Raw genomic sequence first — 22,045 nt, 5'->3', positions numbered from 1 at the left:
ACATGCCTTCACCCTCTCAATCAATACCCTCCCATATAGTTTACCAGGAATACTCAACAAACTTATACCTCTGTAATTTGAGCACTCACTCTTATCCCCTTTGCCTTTGTACAATGGCACTATGCACGCATTCCGCCAATCCTCAGGCACCTCACCATGAGTCATACATACATTAAATAACCTTACCAACCAGTCAACAATACAGTCACCCCCTTTTTTAATAAATTCCACTGCAATACCATCCAAACCTGCTGCCTTGCCGGCTTTCATCTTCCGCAAAGCTTTTACTACCTCTTCTCTGTTTACCAAATCATTTTCCCTAACCCTCTCACTTTGCACACCACCTCGACCAAAACACCCTATATCTGCCACTCTGTCATCAGACACATTCAACAAACCTTCAAAATACTCATTCCATCTCCTTCTCACATCACCACTACTTGTTATCACCTCCCCATTTACGCCCTTCACTGAAGTTCCCATTTGCTCCCTTGTCTTACGCACCCTATTTACCTCCTTCCAGAACATCTTTTTATTCTCCCTAAAATTTACTGATAGTCTCTCACCCCAACTCTCATTTGCCCTTTTTTTCACCTCTTGCACCTTTCTCTTGACCTCCTGTCTCTTTCTTTTATACTTCTCCCACTCAATTGCATTTTTTCCCTGCAAAAATCGTCCAAATGCCTCTCTCTTCTCTTTCACTAATACTCTTACTTCTTCATCCCACCACTCACTACCCTTTCTAAACAGCCCACCTCCCACTCTTCTCATGCCACAAGCATCTTTTGCGCAATCCATCACTGATTCCCTAAATACATCCCATTCCTCCCCCACTCCCCTTACTTCCATTGTTCTCACCTTTTTCCATTCTGTACACAGTCTCTCCTGGTACTTCCCCACACAGGTCTCCTTCCCAAGCTCACTTACTCTCACCACCTTCTTCACCCCAACATTCACTCCTCTTTTCTGAAAACCCATACTAATCTTCACCTTAGCCTCCACAAGATAATGATCAGACATCCCTCCAGTTGCACCTCTCAGCACATTAACATCCAAAAGTCTCTCTTTCACACGCCTGTCAATTAACACGTAATCCAATAACGCTCTCTGGCCATCTCTCCTGCTTACATAAGTATACTTATGTATATCTCGCTTTTTAAACCAGGTATTCCCAATCATCAGTCCTTTTTCAGCACATAAATCTACAAGCTCTTCACCATTTCCATTTACAACACTGAACACCCCATGCATACCAATTATTCCCTCAACTGCCACATTACTCACCTTTGCATTCAAATCACCCATCACTATAACCCGGTCTCGTGCATCAAAACCGCTAACACACTCATTCAGCTGCTCCCAAAACACTTGCCTCTCATGATCTTTCTTCTCATGCCCAGGTGCATATGCACCAATAATCGCCCACCTCTCTCCATCAACTTTCAATTTTACCCATATTAATCGAGAATTTACTTTCTTACATTCTATCACATACTCCCACAACTCCTGTTTCAGGAGTATTGCTACTCCTTCCCTTGCTCTTGTCCTCTCACTAACCCCTGACTTCACTCCCCAGACATTTCCAAACCACTCTTCCCCTTTACCCTTGAGCTTCGTTTCACTCAGAGCCAAAACATCCAGGTTCCTTTCCTCAAACATACTACCTATCTCTCCTTTTTTCACATCTTGGTTACATCCACACACATTTAGGCACCCCACTCTGAGCCTTCGAGGAGGATGATCACTCCCCGCGTGACTCCTTCTTCTGTTTCCCATTTTAGAAAGTTAATACAAGGAGGGGAGGATTTCCGGCCCCCCGCTCCCGTCCCCTCTAGTCGCTTTCTACGACACGCGAGGAATACGTGGGAAGTATTCTTTCACCCCTATCCCCAGGGATAATATACATATATATATACATACACACACACACACACATACACACACATACGCACACACACACACACACACACACATACATATATATACATATATATACATATATATATATATATATATATATATTTATATATATATATATATATATATATTTTTTTTTTTTTTTTTTTTTTTTCAAACTATTCGCCATTTCCCGCGTTAGCGAGGTAGCGTTAAGAACAGAGCACTGGGCCATTGAGGGAATATCCTCACCTGGCCCCCATCTCTGTTCCTTCTTTTGGAAAATTAAAAAAAAAAAAAAAAAAAAAAAAAAAAAAAAATTGAGAGGGGAGGATTTCCAGCCCCCCGCTCCCTTCCCTTTTAGTCGCCTTCTACGACACGCAGGGAATACGTGGGAAGTATTCTTTCTCCCCTATCCCCAGGGATAAAATATATATATATATATATATATATATATATATATATATATATATATATTTTGCTTTGTCGCTGTCTCCCGCGTTTGCGAGGTAGCGCACGGAAACAGACGAAAGAAATGGCCCAACCCACCCCCATACACATGTATATACATACGTCCACACACGCAAATAAACATACCTACACAGCTTTCCATGGTTTACCCCAGACGCTTCACATGCCCTGATTCAATCCACTGACAGCACGTCAACCCCGGTATACCACATCGATCCAACTCACTCTATTCCTTGCCCTCCTTTCACCCTCCTGCATGTTCAGGCCCCGATCACACAAAATCTTTTTCACTCCATCTTTCCACCTACAATTTGGTCTCCCTCTTCTCCTCGTTCCCTCCACCTCCGACACATATATCCTCTTGGTCAATCTTTCCTCACTCATTCTCTCCATGTGACCAAACCATTTCAAAACACCCTCCTCTGCTCTCTCAACCACGCTCTTTTTATTTCCACACATCTCTCTTACCCTTACGTTACTTACTCGATCAAACCACCTCACACCACACATTGTCCTCAAACATCTCATTTCCAGCACATCCATCCTCCTGCGCACAACTCTATCCATAGTCCACGCCTCGCAACCATACAACATTGTTGGAACCACTATTCCTTCAAACATACCCATTTTTGCTTTCCGAGATAATGTTCTCGACTTCCACACATTCTTCAAGGCTCCCAGAATTTTAGCCCCCTCCCCCACCCTATGATCCACTTCCGCTTCCATGGTTCCATCCGCTGCCAGATCCACTCCCAGATATCTAAAACACTTCACTTCCTCCAGTTTTTCTCCATTCAAACTCACCTCCCAATTGACTTGACCCTCAACCCTACTGTACCTAATAACCTTGCTCGTATTCACATTTACTCTTAACTTTCTTCTTTCACACACTTTACCAAACTCAGTCACCAGCTTCTGCAGTTTCTCACATGAATCAGCCACCAGCGCTGTATCATTAGCGAACAACAACTGACTCACTTCCCAAGCTCTCTCATCCCCAACAGACTTCATACTTGCCCCTCTTTCCAAAACTCTTGCATTCACCTCCCTAACAACCCCATCCATAAACAAATTAAACAACCATGGAGACATCACACACCCCTGCCGCAAACCTACATTCACTGAGAACCAATCACTTTCCTCTCTTCCTACACGTACACATGCCTTACATCCTCGATAAAAACTTTTCACTGCTTCTAACAACTTCCCTCCCACACCATATATTCTTAATACCTTCCACAGAGCATCTCTATCAACTCTATCATATGCCTTCTCCAGATCCATAAATGCTACATACAAATCCATTTGCTTTTCTAAGTATTTCTCACATACATTCTTCAAAGCAAACACCTGATCCACACATCCTCTACTACTTCTGAAACCACACTGCTCTTCCCCAATCTGATGCTCTGTACATGCCTTCACCCTCTCAATCAATACCCTCCCATACAATTTGCCAGGAATACTCAACAAACTTATACCTCTGTAATTTGAGCACTCACTCTTATCCCCTTTGCCTTTGTACAATGGCACTATGCACGCATTCCGCCAATCCTCAGGCACCTCACCATGAGTCATTTATTTTTTTTTTTTTCTATTATACTTTGTCGCTGTCTCCCGCGTTTGCGAGGTAGCGCAAGGAAACAGACGAAAGAAATGGCCCAACCCACCCCCATACACATGTATATACATACGTCCACACACGCAAATATACATACCTACACAGCTTTCCATGGTTTACCCCAGACGCTTCACATGCCTTGATTCAATCCACTGACAGCACGTCAACCCCGGTATACCACATCGCTCCAATTCACTCTATTCCTTGCCCTCCTTTCACCCTCCTGCATGTTCAGGCCCCGATCACACAAAATCTTTTTCACTCCATCTTTCCACCTCCAATTTGGTCTCCCTCTTCTCCTCGTTCCCTCCACCTCCGACACATATATCCTCTTGGTCAATCTTTCCTCACTCATTCTCTCCATGTGCCCAAACCACTTCAAAACACCCTCTTCTGCTCTCTCAACCACGCTCTTTTTATTTCCACACATCTCTCTTACCCTTACGTTACTCACTCGATCAAACCACCTCACACCACACACACACACACACACACACACACACACACATATATATATATATATATATATATATATATATATATATATATATATATATATATATATATATATATCTGGGAGTGGATCTGGCAGCGGATGGAACCATGGAAGCGGAAGTGGATCATAGGGTGGGGGAGGGGGCTAAAATTCTGGGAGCCTTGAAGAATGTGTGGAAGTCGAGAACATTATCTCGGAAAGCAAAAATGGGTATGTTTGAAGGAATAGTGGTTCCAACAATGTTGTATGGTTGCGAGGCGTGGGCTATGGATAGAGTTGTGCGCAGGAGGATGGATGTGCTGGAAATGAGATGTTTGAGGACAATGTGTGGTGTGAGGTGGTTTGATCGAGTAAGTAACGTAAGGGTAAGAGAGATGTGTGGAAATAAAAAGAGCGTGGTTGAGAGAGCAGAAGAGGGTGTTTTGAAATGGTTTGGGCACATGGAGAGAATGAGTGAGGAAAGATTGACCAAGAGGATATATGTGTCGGAGGTGGAGGGAACGAGGAGAAGAGGGAGACCAAATTGGAGGTGGAAAGATGGAGTGAAAAAGATTTTGTGTGATCGGGGCCTGAACATGCAGGAGGGTGAAAGGAGGGCAAGGAATAGAGTGAATTGGAGCGATGTGGTATACCGGGGTTGATGTGCTGTCAGTGGATTGAATCAAGTCGTGTGAAGCGTCTGGGGTAAACCATGGAAAGCTGTGTAGGTATGTATATTTGCGTGTGTGGACGTATGTATATACATGTGTATGGGGGTGGGTTGGGCCATTTCTTTCGTCTGTTTCCTTGCGCTACCTCGCAGGCGCGGGAGACAGCGACAAAGAAAAAAAAAAAAAAAAAAAAAAATATATATATATATATATATATATATATATATATATATATATATATATATATATATATATATATGTGTGTGTGTGTGTGTGTGTCGGCGTTTATGTATATATTCACACGTGTAAATGAGTGGTAAGTCCATTCTTTGTTTCATAACGCTTACTCGCTGCCGCGGGAAACGGCGATTAAGTATAAGATAATTGTATATAGATATGGAGTGGGGGGGGGGGAAAGGGTGTTGGAGCTGGAAACCCTCCCCTCATGTTTTACTTTTACAAAAGAAGGAGCAGAGAAAGGGGTCGTCAGGATTTCTTTTCCATCTAAAGCTGTCATCTTTTCTTAACGCCCTCTCGCTAACGCAGAAAAGTGGCGATTGTCCGTGTGTGTGTGTTACAATGAGATTGACAAGTGACGTATATCAGATAAATAGTACACTTCCATCGAGGAACTGCTTGCTTTCATGAGAGTCGATCAAATTTCCCAGCTTTGAACTTGCGCTACCTCGCTAACGCGGGAGACAGCGACAAAGTATGATATATATATATATATATATATATATATATATATATATATATATATATATATATATATATTATCCAGGGAATTTTACACGTGTGGGACTGACTACAAAATCTTAGCTTCCTCTTTCTGGGCGAGATGATGTAACATTTCCTTTACTTTTTATGGTTTTACCATTATCTCCTTCCGTAGTGATGGAATGAAGGCCCGACCCTTTTCTAGATTTTACTGCTTTCATTTTTCTCTGCGATTATATGTTTTATGAACGTCCTGGTGGTTGGTATCAGTACCGAGGCTTTTCATTGGTGTAAAGGATGCAAGACTCGCTCAATCACAGCGCGTTTTACATTTTGTTTGTTTATGTCTAAGACTCGAAGTGCTCCAGCTGGCTTTGGCCGGTGGGCGATGTCAGCGATAAAGTGTTAGTAGTTTTTAATTATTAAGGTATGATCTACGGAGTGTTCACCTATATTTTCACTTTGTTATAGTCGAAGGGAAGGGATGCATTCGGGGAGTGATGTAAGTGGCTGTCTCATCCGCCCAAATGCAACCAGAGCCCAAGAGGACAGTCGCCTAATAGAAGTTTGTGTAGAAGACAGTCAGGGTCAGTGCTTATCCTAGTGTTACCTTCAGCGCCATTAAGTCACCACACAGGTCACTGTGTTAAGGGAACAACCTTGGCCAATGCTCACCTTAACCTTACCTTCAATCTCAGCCTGGCGCTACATGGGCCAGTGTGAAAAGGGAGCATTTTATGCCAATGCTTGCTCTGACCTAATCTTCAACCACACCAAAACGCCATATAGGCCTGTGTCGAAAAGTATCAATCTAGGCTAATGTTCACCCTAACGTGACCCTCATTATCACCCTTGTCTCACAGTTTTATAGGTAATAGCAGACAAAGCTAGTATTTACCCAGACATAACATTTCTTATTTTCTAGATCTCTTTTCAGATTAGTATATAAAGGGAGGAATTTAGGTTAATGTTCACTTTAATGTAGTCTTAATGACTGTGAGATTAGGTAGGTTGAGCATTGGCTTGGATTGCTTTCTTTACAGACTGACTTGTATAACAACATTGTGAGGAGGAATATTCACCTGGATGTACTCCATTCAGAGAATTATTTTTGAATTTATTGTTTGTAATATAATGCTTTGAGTAGAAGGAAAAAAAGTGTAAATATAGTAAAGAGTACCACAAAAGTAACTCATGGCAGTGGAAAAACAAAGCATGTCATTAGACTCTTAACACTTCCTGTAAGTGATTTAATCAGTATGTTGATAATGTGTTATGATGATGTTCTTCCACTGATAATAAATGATAGTACTGAGGATCCTAAGTGGCAGGGAAAAATGTGGGGACAGGGTGAAACCCTTGTGCATATAACAGAACTTATGGGAACTGGGTCTGTTTTAACAATAAAATGCATTTAAATCCATGCAAAGAGGATTGCAGTATAGCAGGTAAAATACACTTGTGACTGCAGTTGAATTATGAATTATTTTCATGATACTTGATCACCGTTTCCCGCATCAGCAAGTTAGCGCCAGGAAACAGACAAAGTGGCCCATCCACTCATATATATATATATATACACACCCATACATATTCATATACAATTATTCATACATATACATATACAGACATATTTATTTATTTATTATACATTGTCGCTGTCTTGCGTTAGCGAAGTAGTGCAAGGAAACAGATGAAAGAATGGCCCAACCCACCCACATACACCTGTATATACATACACGTCCACACACGCACATATACCTACCTATACATTTCAACGTATACATATATACATACACAGACATACACATATATACACATGTACATAATTCATACTTGCTGCCTTTGTTCATTCCCATTGCCACCCCGCCACACATTCTTTAAAGCGTATAATGAAATACATGTTTATATTTGCAATTTTTTGTTTTTCTGTGTCTTTTATAATAGTTTCACAGTCTTTATCCTGGAAATGATGCTATACTGCCTGCAGTATAGCAGTAAGCACTAAACAGTGTAACCTGATGTAACCATTTTAATATAATCTCTTGGGTTTCAGTGAATTTTGCTGTTTAGAAATATCAATCTGTTTCCCCTTTTAGAAAGTTGAAAGTTGATTAGAAAAGGTAGTGAGTGGTGGGATGAAGAAGTAAGATTATTAGTGAAAGAGAAGAGAGAGGCATTTGGACGATTTTGCAGGGAAAAAATGCAAATGAGTGGGAGAGGTATAAAAGAAAGAGGCAGGAGGTCAAGAGAAAGGTGCAAGAAGTGAAAAAGAGGGCAAATGAGAGTTGGGGTGAGAGAGTATCATTAGATTTTAGAGAGAATAAAAAGATGTTCTGGAAGGAGGTAAATAAAGTGCGTAAGACAAGGGAGCAAATGGGAACTTCAGTGAAGGGGGCTAATGGGGAGGTGAAAACAAGTAGTGGTGATGTGAGAAGGAGATGGAGTGAGTATTTTGAAGGTTTGTTGAATGTGTGTGATGATAGAGTGGCAGATATAGGGTGTTTTGGTCGAGGTGGTGTGCAAAGTGAGAGGGTTAGGGAAAATGATTTGGTAAATAGAGAAGAGGTAGTAAAAGCGTTACGGAAGATGAAAGCCGGCAAGGCAGCAGGTTTGGATGGTATTGCAGTGGAATGTATTGAAAAAGGGGGTGACTGTATTGTTGACTGGTTGGTAAGGTTATTTAATGTATGTATGATTCATGGTGAGGTGCCTGAGGATTGGCGGAATGCTTGCATAGTGCCATTGTACAAAGGCAAAGGGCATAAGAGTGAGTGCTCAAATTACAGAGGTATAAGTTTGTTGAGTATTCCTGGTAAATTATATGGGAGGGTATTGATTGAGAGGGTGAAGGCATGTACAGAGCATCAGATTGGGGAAGAGCAGTGTGGTTTCAGAAGTGGTAGAGGATGTGTGAATCAGGTGTTTGCTTTGAAGAATGTATGTGAAAAATACTTAGAAAAACAAATGGATTTGTATGTAGCATTTATGGATCTGGAGAAGGCATATGATAGAGTTGATAGAGATGCTCTGTGGAAGGTATTAAGAATATATGGTGTGGGAGGCAAGTTGTTAGAAGCAGTGAAAAGTTTTTATCGAGGATGTAAGGCATGTGTACGTGTAGGAAGAGAGGAAAGTGATTGGTTCTCAGTGAATGTAGGTTTGCGGCAGGGGTGTGTGATGTTTCCATGGTTGTTTAATTTGTTTATGGATGGGGTTGTTAGGGAGGTGAATGCAAGAGTTTTGGAAAGAGGGGCAAGTATGAAGTCTGTTGTGGATGAGAGAGCTTGGGAAGTGAGTCAGTTGTTGTTCGCTGATGATACAGCGCTGGTGGCTGATTCATGTAAGAAACTGCAGAAGCTGGTGACTGAGTTTGGTAAAGTGTGTGAAAGAAGAAAGTTAAGAGTAAATGTGAATAAGAGCAAGGTTATTAGGTACAGTAGGGTTGAGGGTCAAGTCAATTGGGAGGTAAGTTTGAATGGAGAAAAACTAGAGGAAGTAAAGTGTTTTAGATATCTGGGAGTGGATCTGGCAGCGGATGGAACCATGGAAGCGGAAGTGAATCATAGGGTGGGGAAGGGGGCGAAAATCCTGGGAGCCTTGAAGAATGTTTGTAAGTCGAGAACATTATCTCGGAAAGCAAAAATGGGTATGTTTGAAGGAATAGTGGTTCCAACAATGTTGTATGGTTGCAAGGCGTGGGCTATGGATAGAGTTGTGCACAGGAGGGTGGATGTGCTGGAAATGAGATGTTTGAGGACAATGTGTGGTGTGAGGTGGTTTGATCGAGTAAGTAACGTAAGGGTAAGAGAGATGTGTGGAAATAAAAAGAGCGTGGTTGAGAGAGCAGAAGAGGGTGTTTTGAAATGGTTTGGGCACATGGAGAGAATGAGTGAGGAAAGATTGACCAAGAGGATATATTTGTCAGAGGTGGAGGGAACGAGGAGAAGTGGGAGACCAAATTGGAGGTGGAAAGATGGAGTGAAAAAGATTTTGAGTGATCGGGGCCTGAACATGCAGGAAGGTGAAAGGTGTGCGAGGAATAGAGTGAATTGGAACGATGTGGTATACCGGGGTCGACATGCTGTCAATGGATTGAACCAGGGCATGTGAAGCGTCTGGGGTAAACCATGGAAAGTTGTGTGGGGCCTGGATGTGGAAAGGGAGCTGTGGTTTCGGTGCATTATTACATGACAGCTAGAGACTGAGTGTGAACAAATGGGGCCTTTGGTGTCTTTTCCTAGCGCTACCTCGCACACATGAGGGGGGAGGGGGTTGTTATTCCATGTGTGGCGGGGTGGCGATGGGAACAAATGAAGGCAGACAAAATGAATTATGTACATGTGTATATATGTATATATCTGTGTGTGTATATATATGTGTACATTGAGATGTATAGGTATGTATATTTGCGTGTGTGGACATGTATGTATATACATGTGTATGTGGGCGGGTTGGGCCATTCTTTCATCTGTTTCCTTGCGCTACCTTGCTAACGCAGGAGACAGCGACAAAGCAAAATAAGAAATATCAATGGCAACCTTGCCAAATTCTCCTTTAGCAGCTGAAATTTACATCATTTTTTTTTTTTTTGTTTGAATTATGATTATTTCTGTCTCATGTTTACATTTATTTGCTAGGAAGTTTGGGTGCTTTGCATGTTTGTTCCTGCACAAACCGGTTCCAACAAATGGAACTGCTTGTAGCAAACATTCTTTGCCAAGTGGCAGGAGGAAGACATTAATGTCATTAGTATATCTCGTAACATTAAAAATTAATGTAGGGAAATTTTAAGGTGCTTTCATACTATAGACTAATGAAACAACCTTGTCATTTCCACCACCTCCCTAAGACATTGACAGATGAGTAAAACTGGAAAATATTTCCTTATCTGTAAAAGAATATTGATTTGTTTCATACAACAAACCTCCCCTCATCTGTTTAATGTATCAGTTATCATGATTGTATTTTTTATTCTGAAATGGATGCAATCTCATGATAAACTTAAGATGTGTTCAGTTATGTAAGAATTTTACTAATATTAGTGGTTTAACATGCAGGTAACTCAAGAAGCCCTAAGATCTTGCAAGATACAATGTGTTGTTACACACTACTCTTGTTCTGAGCTTTTCATCATTATCTTGGTGAGTTTTTAATATCCTCCATCCCCTGCACCAAATCCTGGGTATGCCCAGGATAGGATAAGGTGTTTAAAGAAGGAAGCTCTTCCCAGTATTCAGGATGAACAGCCTAAACTTTAATGTTCTTCCTCTCTGTTGAAAACATGCTATTTAAAAGCCTTTCTCTTAGTACTGGAAAATGAGGATGAATTGTTTGAAAGCAGTATTTTGGATGAGAAGATGAAAAGATACAAATAGTATTTCCTACCATTTTGTCAAGTTTATGGTATTTTAGGAGGCTTTAGATGAGTTGCAGGGTGTGATTAAAAACCATCATGAAGTGTATATATACAAAATTGTCTTAATAATGGCTTAATGTATCCAGTCCATATTTTTGGTTGTGAATAATTCTTTTTTCTTCTTTTTCAGGAAAGACTCTTGCAGACATGTCTCTTGAGCAGACAGCATGTGAAGGTATCTAGCTTTTGCATTCTTTAATATGTTTACATGGAAAGCTTGGTGTCTGAATTTTTTATTTGGTTTTAGAGTTTTATTCAACCCATTCCATGCAGCAGGTGCTTATTCGTCTGTGATTTTTAGCTGTTCACTGTGGTGGGGCATATGAATTAATGATTCTTAAATCATCTGGCTTTGCCTTGAGAGAAAATACATGGCCATTAAAAAAGACCCGAACACCAACAACTGGAAACACTTGTTTACCAATGGCGTCTTAGCTCTGTCTCATCTTTACTGTGTTTCATTTTCCTCATGGTTATCACCAAATATATATATTTATAATTAATCACTATTTCTGTGCTACAAAATACATGACAGCTAGAGATTGAGTGTAAACGAATGTGGCCTTTGTTGTCTTTTCTTAGCGCTACCTCGCACGCATGCGTGGGAGGGGTTTGTCATTTCATGTGTGGCAGGGTGGCGACGGGAATGAATAGGGGCAGACTATCAATTATGTACATGTGCACATATGTAGAGTCTTTATGTATATATTTTTTTTTTTTCTTTTTTTTGCTTTGTCGCTGTCTCCCGCGTTTGCGAGGTAGCGCAAGGAAACAGACGAAAGAAATGGCCCAGCCCACCCCCATACACATGTATATACATACGTCCACACACGCAAATATACCTACACAGCTTTCCATGATTTACCCCAGACGCTTCACATGCCTTGATTCAATCCACTGACAGCACGTCAACCCCGGTATACCACATCGCTCCAATTCACTCTATTCCTTGCCCTCCTTTCACCCTCCTGCATGTTCAGGCCCCGATCACACAAAATCTTTTTCACTCCATCTTTCCACCTCCAATTTGGTCTCCCTCTTCTCCTCGTTCCCTCCACCTCTGACACGTATATCCTCTTGGTCAATCTTTCCTCACTCATTCTCTCCATGTGACCAAACCATTTCAAAACACCCTCTTCTGCTCTCTCAACCACGCTCTTTTTATTTCCACACATCTCTCTTACCCTTACGTTACTTACTCGATCAAACCACCTCACACCACACATTGTCCTCAAACATCTCATTTCCAGCACATCCATCCTCCTGCGCACAACTCTATCCATATTCCACGCCTCACAACCATACAACATTGTTGGAACCACTATTCCTTCAAACATACCCATTTTTGCTTTCCGAGATAATGTTCTCGACTTCCACACATTCTTCAAGGCTCCCAGAATTTTCGCCCCCTCCCCCACCCTATGATCCACTTCCGCTTCCATGGTTCCATCCACTGCCAGATCCACTCCCAGATATCTAAAACACTTCACTTCCTCCAGTTTTTCTCCATTCAAACTCACCTCCCAATTGACTTGACCCTCAACCCTACTGTACCTAATAACCTTGCTCTTATTCACATTTACTCTTAACTTTCTTCTTTCACACACTTTACCAAACTCAGTCACCAGCTTCTGCAGTTTCTCACATGAATCAGCCACCAGCGCTGTATCATCAGCGAACAACAACTGACTCACTTCCCAAGCTCTCTCATCCCCAACAGACTTCATACTTGCCCCTCTTTCCAAAACTCTTGCATTCACCTCCCTAACAACCCCATCCATAAACAAATTAAACAACCATGGAGATATCACACACCCCTGCCGCAAACCTACATTCACTGAGAACCAATCACTTTCCTCTCTTCCTACACGTACACATGCCTTACATCCTCGATAAAAACTTTTCACTGCTTCTAACAACTTGCCTCCCACACCATATATTCTTAATACCTTCCACAGAGCATCTCTATCAGCTCTATCCTATGCCTTCTCCAGATCCATAAATGCTACATACAAATCCATTTGCTTTTCGAAGTATTTCTCACATACATTCTTCAAAGCAAACACCTGATCCACACATCCTCTACCACTTCTGAAACCACACTGCTCTTCCCCAATCTGATGCTCTGTACATGCCTTCACCCTCTCAATCAATACCCTCCCATATAATTTGCCAGGAATACTCAACAAACTTATACCTCTGTAATTTGAGCACTCACTCTTATCCCCTTTGCCTTTGTACAATGGCACTATGCACGCATTCTGCCAATCCTCAGGCACCTCACCATGAGTCATACATACATTAAATAACCTTACCAACCAGTCAACAATACAGTCACCCCCTTTTTTTAATAAATTCCACTGCAATATCATCCAAACCTGCTACCTTGCCGGCTTTCATCATCCGCAAATCTTTTACTACCTCTTCTCTGTTTACCAAATCATTTTCCCTAACCCTCTCACTTTGCACACCACCTCGACCAAAACACCCTATATCTGCCACTCTATCATCAAACACATTCAACAAACCTTCAAAATACTCACTCCATCTCCTTCTCACATCACCACTACTTGTTATCACCTCCCCATTTGCGCCCTTCACTGAAGTTCCCATTTGCTCCCTTGTCTTATGCACTTTATTTACCTCCTTCCAGAACATCTTTTTATTCTCCCTAAAATTTAATGATACTCTCTCACCCCAACTCTCATTTGCCCTTTTTTTCACCTCTTGCACCTTTCTCTTGACCTCCTGTCTCTTTCTTTTATACGTCTCCCACTCAATTGCATTTTTTCCCTGCAAAAATCGTCCAAATGCCTCTCTCTTCTCTTTCACTAATACTCTTACTTCTTCATCCCACCACTCACTACCCTTTCTAATCAACCCACCTCCCACTCTTCTCATGCCACAAGCATCTTTTGCGCAATCCATCACTGATTCCCTAAATACATCCCATTCCTCCCCCACTCCCCTTACTTCCATTGTTCTCACCTTTTTCCATTCTGTACTCAGTCTCTCATGGTACTTCCTCACACAAGTCTCCTTCCCAAGCTCACTTACTCTCACCACCCTCTTCACCCCAACATTCACTCTTCTTTTCTGAAAACCCATACAAATCTTCACCTTAGCCTCCACAAGATAATGATCAGACATCCCTCCAGTTGCACCTCTCAGCACATTAACATCCAAAAGTCTCTCTTTCGCGCGCCTGTCAATTAACACGTAATCCAAAAATGCTCTCTGGCCATCTCTCCTACTTACATAAGTATACTTATGTATATCTCGCTTTTTAAACCAGGTATTCCCAATCATCAGTCCTTTTTCAGCACATAAATCTACAAGCTCTTCACCATTTCCATTTACAACACTGAACACCCCATGTATACCAATTATTCCCTCAACTGCCACATTACTCACCTTTGCATTCAAATCACCCAACACTATAACCTGGTCTCGTGCATCAAAACCACTAACACACTCATTCAGCTGCTCCCAAAACACTTGCCTCTCATGATCTTTCTTCTCATGCCCAGGTGCATATGCACCAATAATCACCCATCTCTCTCCATCAACTTTCAGTTTTACCCATATTAATCGAGAATTTACTTTCTTACATTCTATCACATACTTCCACAACTCCTGTTGCAGGAGTACTGCTACTCCTTCCCTTGCTCTTGTCCTCTCACTAACCCCTGACTTTACTCCCAAGACATTCCCAAACCACTCTTCCCCTTTACCCTTGAGCTTCGTTTCACTCAGAGCCAAAACATCCAGGTTCCTTTCCTCAAACATACTACCTATCTCTCCTTTTTTCTCATCTTGGGTACATCCACACACATTTAGGCACCCCAATCTGAGCCTTCGAGGAGGATGAGCACTCCCCGTGTGACTCCTTCTTCTGTTTCCCATTTTAGAAAGTTAAAAAATACAAGGAGGGGAGGATTTCTGGCCCCCCGCTCCCGTCCCCTCTAGTCGCTTTCTACGACACGCGAGGAATGCGTGGGAAGTATTCTTTCACCCCTATCCCCAGGGATAATATACATATATATATACACATACACACACATACACACGCACATATACACACACACACACATACATATATATACATGTGAAAAATGTAAGAAACAATTTAGAAAACTGAAACTTCTAGCTTGAAATGAAATGAAAAAATGAATGTCACATAATGGTTCAACCTCTGGCTATGGAAAAAGGAAATGTTTAATTTATTTACACAAACGTCAATAGTAGTTCTCATCAATTTAACCACTGTATCAATAAGCTTCAATGTCTAAGCTTATATATATATATATATATATATATATATATATATATATATATATATATATATATATATATATATTATATATATATATATATATACGTTGAGATGTATAGGTATGTATATGTGTGTGTGTGGACGTGTATGTATATACATGTGTATGTGGGCGGGTTGGGCGATTCTTTCGTCTGTTTCCTTGCGCTACCTTGCTAACGTGGGAGACAGCGACAAAGTATAATAGTAAATAATAATATTATAATTATTATTTTCCTTTGTCGCTGTCTCCCGCGTTAGCGAGGTAGCGCAAGGAAACAGACGAAAGAATGGACCAACCCACCCACATACACATGCATATACATACACGTCCACACACGCAAATATACATACCTATACAACTCAATGTACACATATATATACACACACAGACATATACATATATACACATGTACATAATTCATACTGTCTGCCTTTATTCATTCCCATCGCCACCCTGCCACACATGAAATAACCACCCCCTCCCCCCAAATGTGCATGATGTAGCGCTAGGAAAAGACAACAAAGGCCACTTTGTGTAGGAAGAGAGGAAAGTGATTGGTTCTCAGTGAATGTAGGTTTGCGGCAGGGGTGTGTGATGTCTCCATGGTTGTTTGATTTGTTTTTGTCGCTAACGCGGGAGACAGCGACAAAGCAAAAAACATATGTTGGGGTAAAAAGAGTGGTGAGAGTAAGTGAGCTTGGGAAGAATGTATATACATGTGTATGTGGGTGGGTTGGGCCATTTATTTCATCTGTTTCCTTGCACTTCCATGCTAATGCAGGAGACAGCGACAAAGCAAAATGATAATTCAATTATATTTATTTTGCTTTGTCGCTGTCTCCCGCATTTGCGAGGTAGTGCAAGGAATCAGACGAAAGAATGGCCCAATTCACCCACATACATATGTATGTACATACACGTCCACACACGCAAATATACATACCTATACATCTCAATGTACACATATATATATACACACACAGACATATATATATATATATATATATACACATGTACATAATTCATACTGTCTGCCTTTATTTATTCCCATCACCACCCCGCCACACATGGAATAACAACCCCCTCCCCCTCTCATGTGTGCGAGGTAGCACTAGGAAAAGACAACAAAGGCCCCATTCGTTCACACTCAGTCTCTAGCTGTCATGTAATAATGCACCGAAACCACAGCTCCCTTTCCACATCCAGGCCCCACAGAACTTTCCATGGTTTACCCCAGAACGCTTCACATGCCCTGGTTCAATCCATTGACAGCACGTCGACCCCGGTATACCATATTGTTCCAGTTCACTCTATTCCATGCACGCCTTTCACCCTCCTCTGCACTCTCAACCACACTCTTTCACCCTCCTCTTCTCTCTCAACCACACTCTTTTTATTTCCACACATCTCTCTTACCCTTACATTACTTACTCGATCAAACCACCTCACACCACATATTGTCCTCAAACATCTCATTTCCAGCACATCCACCCTCCTGCGCACAACTCTATCCATAGCTCACGCCTCGCAACCATACAACATTGTTGCAACCACTATTCCTTCAAACATACCCATTTTTGCTTTCCGAGATAATGTTCTCGACTTCCAAACATTCTTCAAGGCTCCCAGAATTTTCGCCCCCTCCCCCACCCTATGATTCACTTCCACTTCCATGGTTCCATCTGCTGCCAGATCCACTCCCAGATATCCAAAACACTTTACTTCCTCCAGTTTTTCTCCATTCAAACTTACCTCCCAATTGACTTGACCCTCAACCCTACTGTACCTAATAACCTTGCTCTTATTCACATTTACTCTTAACTTTCTTCTTTCACACACTTTACCAAACTCAGTCACCAACTTCTGCAGTTTCTCACATGAATCAGCCACCAGCGCTGTATCATCAGCGAACAACAACTGACTCACTTCCCAAGCTCTCTCATCCACAACAGACTGCATACTTGCCCCTCTTTCCAAAACTCTTGCATTCACCTCCCTAACAACCCCATCCATAAACAAATTAAACAACCATGGAGACATCACACACCCCTGACGCAAACCTACATTCACTGAGAATCAATCACTTTCCTCTCTTCCTACATGTACACTTGCCTTACATCCTCGATAAAAACTTTTCACTGCTTCTAACAACTTGCCTCCCACATATACCTTCCACAGAGCATCTCTATCAACTCTATCCTATGCCTTCTCCAGATCCATAAATGCTACATACAAATCCATTTGCTTTTCTAAGTATTTCTCACATACATTCTTCAAAGCAAACACCTGATCCACACATCCTCTACCACTTCTGAAACCACACTGCTCTTCTCCAGTCTGATGCTCTGTACATGCCTACACCCTCTCAATCAATACCCTCCCATAGAATTTCCCAGGAATACTCAACAAACTTATACCTCTGTAATTTGAGCACTCACTCTTATCCCCTTTGCCTTTGTACAGTGGCACTATGCAAGCATTCCGCCAATCCTCAGGCACCTCACCACGAATCATACATACATTAAATAACCTTACCAACCAGTCAACAATACAGTCACCCCCTTTTTTAATAAATTCCACTGCAATACCATCCAAACTCGTTGCCTTGCCGGCTTTCATCTTCCACAAAGCTTTTACTACCTCTTCTCTGTTTACCAAATCATTCTCGCTAACCCTCTCACTTTGCACACAACCTCGACCAAAACACCCTATATCTGCCACTCTATCATCAAACACATTCAACAAACCTTCAAAATACTCACTCCATCTCCTTCTCACATCACCACTACTTGTTATCAACTCCCCATTAGCCCCCTTCACCAATGTTCCCATTTGTTCCCTTGTCTTACGCACTTTATTTACCTCCTTCCAAAACATCTTTTTATTCTCCCTAAAATTTAATGATACTCTCTCACCCCAACTCTCATTTGCCCTCTTTTTCACCTCTTGCACCTTTCTCTTGACCTCCTGCCTCTTTTATACATCTCCCAGTCATTTGCATTATTTCCTTGCAAAAATTGTCCAAATGCCTCTCTCTTCTCTTTCACTAATAATCTTACTTCTTCATCCCACCACTCACTACCCTTTCTAGTCTGCCCACCTCCCACACTTCTCATGCCACAAGTATCTTTTGCGCAAGCCATCACTGCTTCCCTAAATACATCCCATTCCTCCCCCACTCCCCTTTCGTCCTTTGTTCTCACCTTTTTCCATTCTGTACACAGTCTCTCCTGGTACTTCCTCACACAAGTCTCCTTCCCATGCTCACTAACTCTCACCACTCTTTGTACCCCAACATTCGCTCTTCTTTTCTGAAAACCTCTACAAATCTTCACTATCGCCTCCACAAGGTAATGATCAGACATCCCTCCAGTTGCACCTCTCAGCACATTAACATCCTAAAGTCTCTCTTTTGCTTGCTTATCAATTAACACGTAATCCAATAATATATATATATATATATATATATATGGTGTGCAAAGTGAGAGGGTTATGGAAAATGATTTGATAAACAGAGATGAGGTAGTAAAAGCTTTGCGGATGATGAAAGCCGGCAAGGCAGCGGCTTTGGATGGTATTGCAGTGGAATTTATTAAAAAAGGGGGTGACTGTATTGTTGACTGGTTAGTAAGGTTATTTGATGTATGCATGACTCATGGTGAGGTGCCTGAGGATTGGCGGAATGCTTGCATAGTGCAAAGGGGATAAAAGTGAGTGCTCAAATTACAGAGGTATAAGTTTTGTTGAGTATTCCTGGGAAATTATATGGGAGGGTATTGATTGAGAGGGTGAAGGCATGTACAGAGCATCAGATTGGAGAAGAGCAGTGTGGTTTCAGGAGTGGTAGAGGATGTGTGGGTCAGGTGTTTGCTTTGAAGAATGTATGTGAGAAATACTTCGAAAAGCAAATGGATTTGTATGTAGCATTTATGGATCTGGAGAAGGTATATGATGGAGTTGATAGAGAGGCTCTGTGGAAAGTATTAAGAATATATGGTGTGGGAGGCAAGTTGTTAGAAGCAGTGAAAAGTTTTTATCAAGGATGTAAGGAATGTGTATGTGTAGGAAGAGAGGAAAGTGATTGGTTCTCAGTGAATGTAGGTTTGCGGCAGGGGTTTGTGATGTTTCCATGGTTGTTTAATTTGTTTATGGATGGGTTGTTAGGGAGGTGAATGCAAGAGTTTTTGAAAGAGGGGCAAGTATGCAGTCTGTTGTGAATGAGAGAGCTTGGGAAGCGAGTCAGTTGCTGTTCGCTGATGATACAGCGCTGGTGGCTGATTCATGTGAGAAACTGCAGAAGCTGGTGACTGAGTTTGGTAAAGTGTGTGAAAGAAGAAAGCTGAGAGTAAATGTGAATAAGAGCAAGGTTATTAGGTGTAAAGTTGAGGGACAAGTCAATTGGGAGGTAAGTTTGAATGGAGAAAAACTGGAGGAAGTTAAGTGTTTTAGACATCTGGGAGTGGATCTGGCAGCGGATGGAACCATGGAAGTGGAAGTGAATCATAGGGTGGGGGAGGGGGCGAAAATTCTGCGAGCCTTGAAGAATGTGTGGAAGTCGAGAACATTATCTCGGAAAGCAAAAATGGGTATGTTTGAAGGAATAGTGGTTCCAACAATGTTATATGGTTGCGAAGCGTGGGCTATGGATAGAGTTGTGTGGAGGAGGGTGGATGTGCTGGAAATGAGATGTTTGAGGACAATATGTGGTGTGAGGTGGTTTGATTGAGTAAGTAATGATAGGGTAAGAGAGATGTGTGTTAGTAAAAAGAGTGTGGTTGAGAGAGCAGAAGAGGGTGTTTTGAAATGGTTTGGGCACATGGAGAGAATGAGTGAGGAAAGATTGACCAAGAGGATATATGTGTCTGAGATGGAGGGAACGAGGAGAAGTGGGAGACCAAATTGGAGGTGGAAAGATGGAGTGAAAAAGATTTTGAGTGATCGGGGCCTGAACATGCAGGAGGGTGAAAGGCGTGCAAGGAATAGAGTGAATTGGAACGATGTGATATACTGCGGTCGACGTGTTGTCAATGGATTGAACCAAGGCATGTGAAGCGTCTTGGGTAAACCATAGAAAGTTCTGTGGGGCCTGGATGTGGAAAGGGAACTGTGATTTCGGTGCATTATTACATGACAGCTAGAGACTGAATGTGAACGAAAGTAGCCTTTGTTGTCTGTTCCTTGCACTACCTCGCGCACATTTGGGGGGAGGGGGTGGTTATTTTTCATGTGTGGCGGGGTAGCGATGGGAATGAATAAAGGCAGACAGTATGAATTATGTGTATGTGTATATATGTGTATGTCTGTTTGTGTATATATATATGTATATGTTGAGATGTATAGGTATGCCTATATTGCGTGTGTGGATGTGTATGTATATACATGTGTATGTGGGTGGGTTGGGCCATTCTTCCATCTGTTTCCATGCGCTGCCTCGCTAATGCGGGAGACAGCAACAAAGCAAAATAAATGAATAAATAAATATATATATATATTATGTACTGAAAAAGGACTGGTGATTGGGAATAGCTGGCTTAAAAAGAGAGATATACATAAGTATACATATGTACGTAGGAGAGATGGCCAGAAAGCGTTATTGGATTACATGTTAATTGATAGGCGTGTGAAAGAGAGACCTTTAGATGTTAATGTTCTGAGAGGGGCAACTGGAGGGATGTCTGATCATTATCTTGTGGGTGCAAAGGTGAAGATTTGTAGAGGGTTTTCTGAAGAATGTTGGGGTGAAGAGAACGGTGAGAGTAAGTGAGCTTGGAAAGGAGACTTGTGTGAGGAAGTGCCAGGAGAGATTGAGTGCAGAATGGAAAAAGGTGAGAGCAAATGATGTAAGGGGAGTGGGGGAGGAATGGGATGTATTTAGGGAAGCAGTGATGGCTTGCGCAAAAGATGCTTGTGGCATGAGAAAGGTGGGAGATGGGCAGATTAGAAAGGGCAGTGAGTGGTGGGATGAAGAAGTACGATTGTTAGTGAAAGAGAAGAGAGAGGTACTTGGATGATTTTTGCAGGGAAATAGTACAAATGACTGGGAGTCAAGAGAAAGGTGTAACAGGTGAAAAAGAGGGCAAATGAGAGTTAGGGTGAGAGAGTATCGTTAGATTTCAGGGAGAATAAAAAGATATTTTGGAAGGAGGTAAATAAAGTAAGTAAGACAAAAGAACAAATGGGAACATCGGTGAAGGGGGCAAATGGGGAGGTAATAACAAGTAGTGGTGAAGTGAGAAGGAGATGGAGTGAGTATTTTGAAGGTTTGTTGAATGTGTTTGATGATAGAGTGGTAGATATAGGGTGATTTCGTTTAGGTGGTGTGAGAGGGTCAGGGAGAATGGTTTGATGAACATAAAAGAGTTAGTGAAAGCCTTACAGATGATGAAAGCCGGCAAGACAGCGGGTTCCGATGGTATTGCAGTGGAATTTGTTGACTGGTTAGTGAGAATATTCAAT

At 41.7% G+C, this 22,045-nt stretch overlaps 1 protein-coding gene across 1 annotated transcript in view; it reads left to right on the top strand.

The window, feature by feature from the left end:
* The first annotated feature begins 6,213 nt into the window (after positions 1-6,213).
* The window catches only part of Cnep1r2 (CTD nuclear envelope phosphatase 1 regulatory subunit 2), a 47,966-nt gene continuing 32,134 nt past the window's right edge, over positions 6,214-22,045 (top strand). Inside the window, exons 1-2 of the mRNA XM_071690577.1 lie at positions 6,214-6,441; positions 11,404-11,448. Of these exons, the coding sequence (XP_071546678.1) occupies positions 6,339-6,441; positions 11,404-11,448 (148 nt within the window). The 5' untranslated portion in view covers positions 6,214-6,338. The remainder of the gene's footprint in view (positions 6,442-11,403; positions 11,449-22,045) is intronic.

This window comes from Panulirus ornatus, chromosome 48, assembly GCF_036320965.1.
Source record: "Panulirus ornatus isolate Po-2019 chromosome 48, ASM3632096v1, whole genome shotgun sequence".
In the NCBI taxonomy this organism is placed as follows: Eukaryota; Metazoa; Arthropoda; class Malacostraca; order Decapoda; family Palinuridae; genus Panulirus; species Panulirus ornatus.
This window is presented reverse-complemented; position numbering and strand designations above follow the sequence as displayed.